Source organism: Panulirus ornatus, chromosome 11 (genome assembly GCF_036320965.1).
Source record: "Panulirus ornatus isolate Po-2019 chromosome 11, ASM3632096v1, whole genome shotgun sequence".
NCBI classification, from domain to species: Eukaryota; Metazoa; Arthropoda; class Malacostraca; order Decapoda; family Palinuridae; genus Panulirus; species Panulirus ornatus.
Genome location: NC_092234.1, coordinates 34,491,361 through 34,507,174, shown reverse-complemented (window position 1 = coordinate 34,507,174; position 15,814 = coordinate 34,491,361). Strand labels below are relative to the sequence as shown.

The 15,814-nt window shown below is 41.8% G+C and overlaps 1 protein-coding gene across 3 annotated transcripts in view; it reads right to left on the bottom strand.

Moving 5' to 3' along the window:
* Rme-8 (receptor mediated endocytosis 8) overlaps positions 1-15,814 on the bottom strand; it is a 554,100-nt gene that overhangs the window by 27,157 nt on the left and 511,129 nt on the right. For all 3 annotated transcript variants that reach the window (XM_071666770.1, XM_071666772.1, XM_071666771.1), the window contains one exon: positions 3,903-4,113. In XM_071666770.1, the coding sequence (XP_071522871.1) occupies positions 3,903-4,113 (211 nt within the window). The remainder of the gene's footprint in view (positions 1-3,902; positions 4,114-15,814) is intronic.

Below are 15,814 nucleotides of genomic sequence, written 5' to 3'. Positions count from 1 at the left end.
ATATGATGTTTGCCAAATGGTAAGGAATTCTGAGTCAAGCCCAAATCTCTCTTTTAACAGAAGATATTATTTCAGAGTTCTGATCAAATGGGCCTAAGGGCTGATTATACACCCTAAAAGGAAAGGGTGAGGTCGTAACAGTGTATATACATATGTGTATATACATATATGTATATGTATGTATGTATATATAAGTGCATTTGCATGTACGTGCATATATTTATCTATTTATTTATTTTGCTTTGTCGCTGTCTCCCGCATTAGCGAGGTAGCGCAAGGAAACAGACGAAAGGATGGCCCAACCCACCCACATACACATGTATATACATACATGTCCACACACGCAAATATACATACCTATACATCTAAACGTATACATATATATACACACACAGACATATACGGATATACACATGTACATAATTCATACTGTCTGCCTTTATTCATTCCATCGCCACCCCATCAAACATGAAAAAACAACCCCCTCCCCCGCATGTGCGTGAGGTAGCGCAAGGAAAAGACAACAAAGGCCCCATTCATTCACACTCAGTCTCTAGCTGTCATGTATAATGCACCGAAACCACAGTTCCCTTTCCACATCCAGGCCCCATAGAACTTTCCATGGTTTACCCCAGACGCTTCACACACCCTGGTTCAATCCAATGACAGCACGTTGACCCTGGTGTACCAAATCATTCCAATTCACTATATTCCTTGCACACCTTTCACCCTCCTGCATGTTCAGGCCCCGATCACTCAAAATCGTTTTCACTCCATCTTTCCACCTCCAATTTGGTCTCCCACTTCTCCTCGTTCCCTTCACCTCTGACACATATATCCTCTTGGTCAATCTTTCCTCACTCATTCTCTCCATGTGACCAAACCATTTCAAAACACCCTCTTCTGCTCTCTCAACCACACTCTTTTTATTGCCACACATCTCTCTTACGCTATTATCACTTACTTGATCAAACCACCTCACACCACATATCGTCCTTAAACATCTCATTTCCAGCACATCCACCCTCCTCCGCACAACTCTATCTATAGCCAACGCCTCGCAACCATATAACATTGTTGGAACCACTATTCCTTCAAACATACTCATTTTTGCTCTCCAAGATAATGTTCTCAACTTCCACACACTCTTCAATGCTCCCAGAACTTTCGCCCCCTCCCCCACCCTATGATTCACTTCCGCTTCCATGGTTCTATCAGCTGCTAAATCCACTCTCAGATATCTAAAACACTTCACTTCCTCCAGTTTTTCTCCATTCAAACTTACCTCCCAATTGACTTGACCCTCAACCCTACTGTACCTAATAACCTTGCTCTTATTCACATTTACTCTCAGCTTTCTTCTTTCACACACTTTACCAAACTCAGTCCCCAGCTTCTGCAGTTTCTCACATGAATCAGCCACCAGCGCTGTATCATCAGCGAACAACAACTGACTCACTTCCCAAGCTCTCTCATCCACAACAGACTGCATATTTGCCCCTCTTTCCAAAACTCTTCCATTCACTACCTAACAACCCTATCCATAAACAAATCAAACAACCATGGAGACATCACACACCCATGCTGCAAACCTACATTCACTGAGAACCAATCACTTTCCTGCCTTACATCCTTGATAAAAACTTTTCACTGCTTCTAACAACTTGCCCCCACACCACATATTCTTAATACCTTCCACAGAGCATCTCTATCAACTCTATCATATGCCTTCTCCAGATCCATAAATGCTACATACAAATCCATTTGCTTTTCTAAGTATTTCTCACTACATTCTTCAAAGCAAACACCTGATCCACACATCCTCTACCACTTCTGAAACCACACTGCTCTTCCCCAATATGATGCTCTGCACATGCCTTCACTCTCTCAATCAATACCCTCCCATATAATTTCCCAGGAATACTCAACAAACTTATACCTCTGCAATTTGAGCACTCACTTTTATCCCCTTTGCCTTTGTACAATAGCACTATGCAGGCATTCTGCCAATCCTCAGGCACCTCACCATGAGTCATACATACGTTAAATAACCTTACCAACCAGTCAACAATACAGTCACCCTGTTTTTTAATAAATTCCACTGCAATACCATCCAAACCCGCTGCCTTGCCAGCTTTCATCTTCTGCAAAGCTTTTACTACCTCTACTCTGTTTACCCAATCATTTTCCCTAACCCCCTCACTTTGCACACCACCTTAACCAAAACACCCTATATCTGCCACTCTATCATCAAACCACCTTAACCAAAACACCCTATATCTACCATTCTATCATCAAACACATTCAACAAACCTTCTAAATACTCACTCCATCTCCTTCTCACATCACCACTACTTGTTATCACCTCTCCATTAGCCCCCTTCAATGCAGTTCCCATTTGTTCCCTCGTCTTACGCACTTTATTTACCTCCTTCCAAAACGTCTTTTTATTCTCCCTAAAATTTAATGATACTCTCTCACACCAACTCTCATTTGCCCTCTTTTTCACCTCTTGCACCTTTCTCTTGACCTCCTGCCTCTTTCATTTATACATCTCCCACTCTTTTGCATTATTTCCCTGCAAAAATCGTCCAAATGCCTCTCTCTTCTCTTTCACTAATAATCTTACTTTTTCATTCCACTACTCATTACTCTTTCTAATCTGCCCACCTCCCACGCTTCTCATGCCACAAGCATCTTTTGCGCAAGCCATCACTGCTTCCCTAAATACATCCCATTCCTCACCCACTCCCCTTAGGTCCTTTGTTCTCACCTTTTTCCATTCTGTACTCAGTCTCTCCTGGTACTTCCTCACACAAGTCTCCTTCCCGAGCTCACTTACTCTCACCACTCTCTTCACTCCAACATTCTCTCTTCTTTTCTGAAAACCTCTACAAATCTTCACCTTAGCCTCCACAAGATAATGATCAGACATCCCTCCAGTTGCACCTCTCAGCACATTAACATCCAAAAGTCTTTCTTTCGCGCGCCTATCAATTAACACGTAATCCAATAACGCTCTCTGGCCATCTCTCCTACTTACATACGTATACTTATGTATATCTTTTTTTTTAAGCCGGGTATTCCCAATCACCAGTCATTTTTCAGCAAATAAATCTACAAGCTCTTCACCATTTCCATTTACAACACTGAACACCCCATGTACACCAATTATTCCCTCAACTGCCACATTACTCACCTTTGTATTCAAATCACCCATCACTATAACCCGGTCTCATGCATCAGAACTACTAACACACTCACTCAGCTGCTCCCAAAACACTTACCTCTCATGATCTTTCTTCTCATGCCCAGGTGCATATGCACCAACAATCACCCATCTCTCTCCATCAACTTTCAGTTTTACCCATATCAATCTAGAGTTTACTTTCTTACACTCTATCACATACTCCCACCACTCCTGTTTCAGGAGTAGTGCTACTCCTTCTCTTGCTCTTGTCCTCTTGCTAACCCCTGACTTTACTCCCAAGGCATTCCCAAACCACTCTTCCCCTTTACCCTTGAGCTTCGTTTCACTCAGAGCCAAAACATCCAGGTTCCTTTCCTCAAACATACTACCTATCTCTCCTTTTTTCTCATCTTGGTTACATCCACACACATTTGGACACCCCAATATGAGCCTTCGAGGAGGATGAGTACTACCCGCGTGACTCCTTCTTCTGTTTCCCCTTTTAGAAAGTTAAAATAGAAGGAGGGGAGGGTTTCCAGTCTGGATGTACAAGGAACTAGATGTGAAGGAAGGATACCTTAAAAGATTTAGACAGAAAAGATTTCTGTCTAAACATTCAAAAACTGTGTTGGTGAAGGAAGGTAAAGCAAAAGGAGGCACTGAGAACAGATAACATCAGAAAAACGATACAAAAGTAGAAGATATAACTTACATCATTGCTACCCTTTAATAGTTGGTCCAGTAGTGCATCAAAAAGATCTGATACAAAAGATTTTGGTTTGCGTAGTACCCAAGATGGATTTGCAACCAACAAGCGAAGGTATACACCTCCAACCACTATCTCTCCTGAGGTTGATGATATGGTGACTTCTTCTGGGAATTTCCAGACTGCATTGGGATCCTCTCGCTGCTGAATGTGGATTCTGTTGGTACAACATACAATCATGATCATCATATTATGCATTTCTTTGAATGTGAAATAGAATGTATGTAATGTTTAAAAATGTTTAGATCTACATATCAACTCATATGTTAGTTTCTCAAAGATTAAGAATATGGTACAGTAATTTTCAATCACAGTGTGAGACGAACTTTAATTGATCTACACAGAATGACATGTCCTTTTGTGAACTATGCTTCACAGCAGCCTCAGGACTAACTGCATATAAACTATTTGTTAAATCTATGACATTGTATTTGCAACCAATGAATGGAAAATACATGTAATTAGAAATATGTAAGTATTTGAAGTATGATAAATTTTTCTTCAGTGTAGTGTCCTCTGAACAATGAAATATCTCAAGACTTCTGGGAGACAGCAACTTCTTAAGCTCTATGATGCTGGTGAGCATGGGCATCCACAGGAATGGGCAAGAAGGGGCCTTTACATCCCCTTATACCTTGCAAATGATGTATAATTAACATCATAATCAAACTACTGTATATATTCAAGTAACCAGTAATCTCAAGTAATCAATGACCCAAGATTTTCAGTCAAAATGTCCTTCATCTATTGTATATCTCATATAACAGTCAACCTCAGTTTTTCTCAGGCCTAAGAGAGCTAAAGTGACTGATAGAGACATACTAGTGAAATGGTAAAATGTGACATATATTTGCAAAGAAAGATAATACTGGCATTGTTATGAAGCTAAAATACAACCGTACTTTGGTGGAGCAATGTGTGCCACCACTTTCCACAAAGGACTACTGCCTTCTTCCTGCTTAAGGGCTTGGTGTTTTCTTGAAGTATAGTTCTCTGTTAGTAACTCAAACAAGCAAACTTCAATAACATTATGATAAAATTGTTAGTAAGTGGTAGGTTGAGTATATGGCATTGGGCATATTCGCTAAGTTATTTCAAAGCTCATCTCCAAGGCAAAGTAACATAAAGAGTTCCCTGTAATCTTATCAACTTATGCCTAGCTCAATACTGGTATGAATCACTTACAAAGACTCTGAGCTATTATGTGACTGATCCTGCAGAGACGACAACCACCAAAGAACCTCACTCATACCATACTCCATGAAAAGCCAACTGTTAGCCTCATTATTTCTGTCATCTTATGTTAGGCTATACTTCTTTGTAATAGCATTCCTATCACATGTTCAACATAAAAGGAAAACAATGAAGTTTTTACAATGAATATAACATTCATGCAAAACGTATAACCATGCATGAACACTCATTCATAGTTGGATTTTCACCATAAAACTTTAGGAAATTATAATTCTGTGATATTATCTGATAGTTTCTTAAGTAAGTACTCATTTGTGTGTGTGTGTGTGTGTGTGTGTGTGTGTGTGTGTGTGTGTGTGTGTGTGTGTGTGTGTGTGTGTGTGTGGCATGAGCCAAAGATTGGGTTGTATGGAGGAGGTTGGATGTGTTGGAAATAAAATGTTTAAGGACAATATGTGGCGGGAAGTGGTTTGATCGAGTAAGTAATATAAGGGTAAGAAAGATGTGTGGAAATAAAAAGAGTATGGTTGAGAAAGCAGAAGAGGGTGTGTTGAAATAGTTTGGACACACAAACGCCCACACACGGACATATACATATATATACATTTCAACGTATTCATACATATACATACCCAGAAATATGCATATATACACATATACATATTCATACTTGCTGCCTTCATCCATTCCTGTCGCCATCCCACCACACAGGAAATGGCACCCCCTCCCCCCGCACGTGCACAAGGAAGCACCAGGAAAAGACAACAAAGGCCACATTCGTTCGCACTCAGTCTCTAGTTGTCAAGCGTAATGCACTGAAACCTCAGCTCCCTCTCCACATCCAGGCCCCACAAAACTTTCCATGGTTTATCCCAGTTGCTTCACATGCCCTGGTTCACTCCATTAACAGCACATTGACCCCAGTATACCATATCGTTCCAATTCACTCTATTCCTTGCACGCCTTCCACCCTCCTATATGTTCATGCCCCGATTGCTCAAAATCTTTTTCACTCCATCCTTCCACCTCCAATTTGGTCTCCCACTTCTCCTCATTCCCTCCACCTCTAACACATATCCTCTTTGTCGATCTTTCCTCACTCATTTTCGCCATGTGATGAAACCATTTCAATACACCCTCTTCTGCTCTTGCAACCACACTCATTTTATTACCATACATCTCTCTTACACTTTCATTACTTACTTGATCAAACCACCTCACACCACATATTGTCCTCAAACATTTCATTTCCAACACATCCACCCTCCTCCGCACAACCCTATATACAGCCCATACCTCGCAACCATAGAGCATAGTTGGAACCACTACTCATTCACACATACCCATTTTTGCCTTCCGAGATAATGTTCGCGCCTTCCAAACATTCTTCAATGCTCCCAGAACCTTCGCCCCTTCCCCCACCATGTGACTCACTTCCACTTCCATGGTTCCATCTACTGCCAAATCCACTCCCAGATATCTAAAACACTTCACTTCACTTCCTCCAGTTTTTCTCCATTCAAACTTACCTCCCAATTAACTTATCCCTCAACCCTACTGAACCTATTAGCCTTGCCCTTATTCACATCTACTCTCAGCTTTCTTCTTTCACACACTTTACCAAACTCAGTCACCAACTTTTGCAGCTTCTCACCTGAATCAGCCACCAGTGCTGTATCATCAGCGAACAACAACTGACTGATTTCCCAAGCCCTCTCATCTACAACAGACTGCAAACTTGCGCGGCTCTCCAAAACTCTTGCATTCACCTCCATAACAATCCCATCCATAACCAAATTAAACAACCAAGGAGACATCGCACATTCATGCTGCAAACCCCCACTCTATCATCAAACACATTCAACAAACCTTCAAATTACTCACTTCATATCCCCACATCACCAGTACCTGTCATTACCTCCCCAGTAGCCTCCTTCACTGGTGTTCCCATTTGTTCTCTTGTCTTATGCACTTTATTTACCTCCTTCCAAACCATCTTTTTATTCTCCCTAAAATTTAATGATACTCTCTCACCCCAAAGCTCATTTGCCCTTTTTTTCAACTCTTGCACCTTTCTCTTGACCTCTTACCTCTTTCTTTTATACATCTCCAAGTAATTTGCATTATATCCCTGCAAAAATCATCGAAACGCCTCTCTAACAATCACTAACAATCTTACCTCATCATCTAACCACTCACTACCCTTTCTAATCTGCCCACATCCCACCTTTCTCATGCCACAAGCATCTTTTGTGCAATCCATCACTGCTTCCCTAAATATATCCCATTCCTCCCCCACTCCCCTTACATTATTTGCGCTCACCTTTTGCCATTCTGCACTCGATCTCTCCTTACACAAATCTCCTTTCCAAGTTCACTAACTCTCACCACTCTCTTCACCCCTATATTCTTTCTTCTTTTCTGAAAACCTCTATAAATCTTCACCTTCACCTTTGCCTCCACAAGCTAATGATCAGACATCCCTCCAGTTGCCCTTCTTAGCACATTAACATCCAAAAGTCTCTCTTCCACATGTCTATCAATTAACAGGTAATCCAATAACACTCTCTGGCCATCTCTCCTACTGACATATGAACTCTTGTGTATATTGCTTTTCAAACCAGGTATTCCCAATCACCAGTCCTTTTTCAGCACACAAATCTACAAGCTCTTCACCATTTCCATTTACAACAATGAACACCCCATGTACACCAATTATACCCTCAACTGCCACATTACTCACCTTTGCATTCAAATCACCCATCTCTATAACCCGGTCTTATGCATCAAAGCTTCTAACACGCTCACACAGCTGCTCCCAAAACACTTGCCTCTAATGATCTTTTTTCTCAAGAAGAGGTGCATAGGCACCAATAATCACCCATCTCTCTCCATCCACTTTCAGTTTTACCCATATTAACTCCCACAACTCCTGCTTCAGTAGTGCTACTCTTTCCTTTGCTCTTGTCCTCTCACCAACCCCTATCTTTACTCTCAAGACATTCCAAAACCACTCTTCCCCTTTACCCTTGAGCTTCATTTCATTCAGAGCCAAAACATCCAGGTTCCTTTCCTCAAACATAATACATATCTCTCCTATTTTCTCATCTTGGTTACATCCATACACATTAAGACACCCCAATTTGAGCTTTCAAGGAGGATGAGCACTCCCTGCATGACTCCTTCTTCTGTTCCCCCTTTTTGAAAGTTAAAATACAAGAAGGGGAGGGTTCTAGCCAATGGCCCACCCACTTTAGTCGCTTTCTATGACAAGCAAGGAATACATGGGAAGTATTCTTTCCCACTATTCCCAGGGAAACCCTATCATGCAAAGGTGGTGTATGAAGTGAGAGGGTCAGGGAGAATGGTTTGGTAAACACAAAAGAGGTAGTGAAAGCTTTGTGGAAGATGAAAGCCAGCAAATCAGCGGGTTTGGATGGTATTACAGTGAAATTTACTAAAAAAGGGGGTGACTGTGTTGTTGACTGGTTGGTAAGCATATTCAATGTATGTATGGTCCATGGTGAAGTGCCTGAGGACTGACAGAGTGCATGTATGGCCACTGAACAAAGGCAAAGGAGATAAAGGTGAGTGCTCAAATTACAGAGGTATATGTTTTTTAAGTATTCCTGTGAAATTATATGGGAGGGTATTGACAGAGAGGGTGAAGGCATGTACAGAGCATCAGATTGGGGAAGAACAGTGTGGTTTCAGAAGTGGTAGAGGATGTGTGGATCACGTGTTTGCTTTGAAGAACGTATGTGAGAAATACTTAGAAAAACAAATGGATTTGTATGTAGTATTTATGTATCTGGAGAAGACATATGATAGAGTTGATAGAGATGCTCTGTGAAAGATAATATGGTGTATATGATGTGGGAGGCAAGTTGCTAGAAGCAGTAAAAAGTTTTTATCAAGGATATAAGGCATGTGTATGAGTAGGAAGAGAGGAGAATGATTGGTTCTCAGTGAATATCGGTTTGTGGGAGGGGTGCATGATGTCTCCATGGTTGTTTAATTTGTTTATGGATGGGGTTGTTAAGGAGGTGAATGCAAGAGTTTTGGAGAAAGGGCAAGTATGCAGTCTGCTGTGGATGAGAAGGCTTGGGAACTGAGTCAGTTGTTCGCTGATGATACAGCGCTGGTGGCTGATTCAAGTGAGAAACTGCAGAAGCTGGTGACTGAGTTTGGTAAAGTGTGTGAAAGAAGAAAGCTGAGAGTAAATGTGAATAAGAGCAAGGTTATTAGGTACAGTAGGGTTGAGGGACAAGTCAACTGGGAGGTAAGTTTGAATGGAGAAAAACTGGAGGAAGTGAAGTGTTTTAGATATCTGGGAGTGGACTTGGCAGTGGATGGAACCATGGAAGCAGAAGTGAGTCACAGGGTGGGGGAGGGGGCAAAGGTTCTGGGAGCATTGAAGAATGTGTGGTAGGCGAGAATATCATCTTGGAAAGCAAAAATAGGTATGTATGAAGGAATAGTGGTTCCAAGAATGTTATATGGTTGCAAGGCGTGGGCTATAGATAGGGTTGTGCAGAGGAAGGTGGATGTGTTGGAAATGAGATGTTTGAGGACAATATGTGGTGTAAGGTGGTTTGATCGAGTTAGCAATGAAAGGGTAAGAGAGATGTGTGGTAAGAAAAAGAGTGTGGTTGAGAGAGCAGAAGAAGGTGTGTTGAAATGGTTTGGACACATGGAAAGAATGAGTGAGGAAAGATTGACAATGAGGATATATGTGTCAGAGGTGGACAGAACAAGGAGAAGTGGGAGACCAAACTGGAGGTGGAAGGATGGAGTGAATAAGATCTTGAGTGATCAGAGCCTGAACATACAGGAGGGTAAAAGGCGTGCAAGGAATAGAGTGAACTGAAATGATGTGGCATACTGGGGTCGACATGCTGTCAATGGATTGTACCAGAGCATGTGAAGCATCTGGGGCAAACCATGGAAAGGTCTGTGGGGCCTGGATGTGGAAAGGGAGCTGTGATTTCGGTGCATACATATGACAGCTAGAGACTGAGTGTAAACGAATGTGTCCTTTTCATACATAGTGATGGGTGATTTGAATGCAAAGGTGAGTAATGTGGCAGTTGAGGAAAAATTGGTGAGCATGGGGTGTCAGTGTTGTATATGGAAATGGTGAAGAGCTTGTAGATTTATGTGCTGAAAAAGGACTGGTGATTGGGAATATTTGGTTCAAAAAGAGAGATATACATAAGTATACGTATGTAAGTAGGAGATATGGAGAGAGAGCGTTATTGGATTATGTGTTAATTGACAGGCGCGTGAAAGAGAGACTTTCGGATGTAAATGTGCTGAGAGGTGCAACTGGAGGGATGTCTGATCATTATCTTGTGGAGGTGAAGGTGAAGATTTGTAGAGGTTTTCAGAAAAGAAGAGAGAATGTTGGGGTGAAGAGAGTGTTGAGAATAAGTGAGCTTGGGAAGGAGACTTGTGTGAGGAAGTACCAGGAGAGACTGAGTACAGAATGGAAAAAGATGAGAACAAAGTACGTAAGGGGAGTGGGGGAGGTATGGGATGTAATTAGGGATGCAGTGATGGCTTGCACAAAAGATGCTTGTGGCATGAGAAGCGTGGGAGGTGGGCAGATTAGAAAGGGTAGTGAGTGGTGGGATGAAGAAGTAAGATTATTAGTAAAAGAGAAGAGAGAGGCATTTGGACGATTTTTGCAGGAAATAATGCATATGAGTGGGATATGTATAAAAGAAAGAGGCAGGAGGTCAAAAGAAGGGTGCAAGAGGTGAAAGAGAGGGCAAATGAGAGTTGGGGTGAGAGAGTATCATTAAATTTTAGGGAGAATAAAAAGATATTTTGGAAGGAGGTAAATAAAGTGAGTAGGACAAGGGAACAAATGGGAACTTCAGTGAAAGGGGGCTAATGGGGAGATGATAACAAGTAGTGGTGATGTGAGAAGGAGATGGAGTGAGCATTTTGAAGGCTTGTTGAATGAGGTTGATGATAAAGTGGCAAATATAGGGTGTTTTGGTCGAGGTGGTGTGCAAAGTGAGAGGGTTAGGGAGAATGATTTGGTAAACAGAGAAGAGGTAGTAAAAGCTTTGCAGAAGATGAAGCTGACAAGGCAGCGAGTTTGGATGGTATTGCCGTGGAATCTATTAAAAAACAGGGTGACTGTATTGATGACTGGTTGGTATGGTTATTTAATGTATGTATGACTCATGGTGAGATGCCTGAGGATTAGCAGAATGCTTGCATAGTGCCATTGTACAAAGGCAAAGGAGATAAAAGTGAGTGCTCAAATTACAGAGGTAAAAGTTTGTTGAGTATTCCTGGGAAATTATATGAGAGGTTATTGATTGAGAGGGTGAAGGCATGTGCAGAGCATCAGATTGGGGAAGAGCAGTGTGGTTTCAGAAGTGGTAGAGGATGTGTGGATCAGATGTGTGCCTTGAAGAATGTATGTGAGAAATACTTAGAAATGCAAATGGATTTGTATGTAGCATTTATGGATCTGGAGAAGGCATATGATAGAGTTGATGGAGATGCTCTGTGGAAGGTATTAAGAATATATGGTGTGGGAGGCAAGTTGTTAGAAGCAGTGAAAAGTTTTTATCGAGGATGTAAGGCATGTGTACGTGTAGGAAGAGAGGAAAGTGATAGGTTCTCAGTGAATGTAGGTTTGCAGCAGGGGTGTGTGATGTCTCCATGGTTGTTTAATTTGTTTATGGATGGGGTTGTTAGCGAGGTGAATGCAAGAGTTTTGGAAAGAGAGGCAAGTATGCAGTCTGTTGTGGATGAGAGAGCTTGGGAAGTGAGTCAGTTTTTGTTCACTGATGATACAGCGCTGGTGGGTGATTTGGGTGAGAAACTGCAGAAGCTGGTGACTGAGTTTGGTAAAGTATGTGAAAGAAGAAAGCCGAGAGTAAATGTGAATAAGAGCAAGGTTATTAGATACAGTAGGGTTGAGGGACAAGTCAACTGGGAGGTAAGTTTGAATGGAGAAAAACTGGAGGAAGTGAAGTGTTTTAGATATCTGGGAGTGGATTTGGCAGTGGATGGAACCATGGAAGCGAAAGTGAATCATAGGGTGGGGGAGGGGGTGAAAGTTCTGGGAGCATTGAAAAATGTATGGAAGTCGAGAACTTTCTCTTGGAAAGCAAAAGTGGGTATGTATGAAGGAATAGTGGTTCCAACAATGTTATATGGTTGTGAGGCGTGGGCTATAGATAGAGTTGTGCGGAGGAGGGTGGATGTGCTGGAAATGAGATGTTTGAGGACAATATGTAGTTTGAGGTGGTTTGATCGAGTGAGTAATGAAAGGGTAGGAGAGATGTATGGTAATAAAAAGAGTGTGGTTGAGAGAGCAGAAGAGGGTGGTTTGAAATGGTTTGGTCACATGGAGAGAATGAGTGAGGAAATATTGACCAAGAGGATATATGTGTCGGAGGTGGAGGGAACGAAGAGAAATGGGAAACCAAACTGGAGGTGGAAAGATGGAGTGAAAAAGATTCTGAGTGATCAGGCCTGAACATGCAGGAGGGTGAAAGGCGTGCAAAGAATAGAGTGATTTGGAACGATGTGGTATACCGGGGTCGATGTGCTGTCAATGGATTGAACCAGGGCATGTGAAGCATCTGGGGTAAAGCATAGAAAGTTTTGTGGGGCCTGGATATGGAAAGGGAGCAAATGTGGCCTTTGTTGTCTTTTCCTAGCGCTACCTTGCGCATATGCGGGGGAAGGGGTTGTTATTTCATGTGAGGCGGGGTGGTGATGGGAATGAATAAGGGCAGACATTATGAATTATGTACATGTGTATATATGTATATGTCTGTGTGTGTGTGTATATATGTATACTTTGAGATGTATAGGTATGTATATGTGCGTGTGTGGACGTGTATGTAATATATATATGCATATATATACACAAACATATACATATTACACATGTACATATTCATACTTGCTGCCTTCACCCATTCCCGTTGCCACCCCGCCACACATGAAAATAGCATTACCCCCTCTCCCTCCAGCGAGACGGTGCCAGAAACAGACAAAAAAGGCCACATTGGTTGATACTCAGTCTCTAGCTGTCATGTGTAATGCACCGAAACCATAGCTCCCTATCCACATTCAGGCCCCAAGGTTTACCACAAACGAATCACATGCCCTGGTTCAGTCCACTGATAGCACATCAACCCTGGTATACGACATCATTCCAGTTCACTCTATTCCTTGCATGCCTTTCACCCTTCTGTATGTTCAGGCCCCAATCACTCAAAATATTTTTCATTCCATCCTTTTACCTCCACCATGGTCTCCTGCTTCTCCTTGTTCCCTCCACCTCTAACACATATATCCTCTTTGTCAATCTTTCCTCACTCATTCTCTCCATATGTCTAAACCATTTCAACATACCCTCTTCTGCTCTCTCAACCACACTCTTTTTATTACCACATAGCTCTCTTACCCATTCATTACTTACTTGATCAAACCACCTCACACCACATATTGTCCTCAAATATTTCATTACCAACACATCCACCCTCCTCCATACAACTTTATCTAAAGCCCATGCCTCAAAACCATATAACATTGTTGGAACTAGTATTCCTTCAAACACACCCATTTTTGCTCTCTGACATTACATTCTCTCTTTCCTCACATTCTTCATCACTTCCAGGACATTCACCTCCTCTGTCACCCTGTGACTCACTTCCACTTCCATGGTTCCATTCGCTGCTAAGTCCACTCCCAAATATCTAAAACACTTCACTTCCTCCAATTTTCTCCATTCAAACTTACATTACAATTAATTTGTCCTCAACCCTACTAAACCTAATTACCTTGCTCTTATTCACATTTACTCTCAACATTCTCCTTTCACTCACTTTTCCAAACTCAGTCACTAACTTCTGTAGTTTCTCACTCGAATCAGCCACTAGAGCTGTATCATTAGCGAACAACAACTGACTCACTTTCCAGACCCTCTCATCCCCAACAGACTGCATATTCGCCCCTCTCTCCAAAACTCTTGCATTTACCTCCTCAAATACCCCATCCACAAACAAATTAAACAGCCATGGGGACATCACACACCCCTACCACACACCGACATTCACTGGGAACCAACCACACTTCTCTCTTCCTACTTGTACAAATGCCTTACATCCTTAGCAAAAACTTTTCACTGCTTCTAGCAACTTCCCTCCCACACCATATACTCTTAAGACCATCCACAGAGCATCTCTTATCAACCCTATCATATGCCTTCTCCAGATCTGTAAATGCTACATACAAATTCATCTGTTTTTCTAAGTATTTCTCACACATTCTTCAAAGCAAACACCTGATCCACACATCCTCTACCACTTCTGAAACCACACTGCTCTTTCCCATCTCAATCTCAATCAATATCCTCCCATAAAATGTCCCAGGAATACTCGACATACTTATGCCTCTGCAGTTTGAACACTCACTTTTATCCCTTTGCCTTTGTGCAATGGCACTATGCATGCATTCTGCCAATACTTAGGCACTTCACAATGGTCCATACATACACTGACTATCCTTACCAACCAATCAACACCACAGTTACCCCCCTTTTTAATAAATTCCACTGTAATACCATCCAAACCTGCCACAATCCTGGATTTCATTCTTCCACAAAGCTTTCACTAACTCTTTTCTCTTAACCAAACCATTCTCCCTAACCCTCTCACTCTGCACACCACCCCGAACTAAACACCCTATACCTGCCACTCTATCATCAAACACATTCAACAAACCTTCAAAATATTCACTCCATCTCCTCACTTCATCACTACCTGTTATTACTTCCCCACTCGCCCCTTTCACCGATGTTCCCATTTGTTCTCTTGTTTTATGCACGTTATTTACCTTCTTCCAAAACATCATTTTCTTCTCCCTAAAATTTCACAATACTCTCTCACCCTAACTCTCACCTTCACTCACTTTCAACTCTTGCAACTTTCTCTTGACCTCATGCAGCTTTCTTTTATAGATCTCCCAGTCATTTGCACTCCTTCCTTGCAAGTATCATTCAAATGCTTCTCTCCTCTCTTTCACTGACAACTTTACTTCTTAATCTCACCACTGACTACCCTTTCACATCTGCCTACCTCCTACCTTTCTCATGCCACCTGCATCTTTTGCACAAGCCATCACTGCTTCCCTAAATACATCCCATTTGCTCACCCACTCCCCTCTAGTCATTTGCTTTCACCTTTTGCCAATCTACACTCAATCTCTCCTGGTGCTTCCTCACACAAATCCCCTTTCTATGCTCACTTACTCTCACCACTTTCTTCTCGCAAACATTCTCTCTTCTTTTCTGAGTCTCTACAAATCTTCACCTTCACAAGATAGTGATCAGACATCCCTCCAGCTTCCCTTCTCAGCACATTAACATTCAAAAGTCACTCTCTTACATGCCTATCTATTAACATGTGATCCAATAATACCACATGACCATCTCTCCTAATCACATACATATACTTATGTATATCTCTCTTTTTAAACCAGGTATTCCCAATCAATAGTCTTTTTTCAGGACACAAATCCACAAGCTCTTCACCATTTCCATTCACAACATTGAATACCCCATGTACACCAATTATACCCCCAACTGCCACATTACTCACCTTCACATTTAAATCACCCATCAC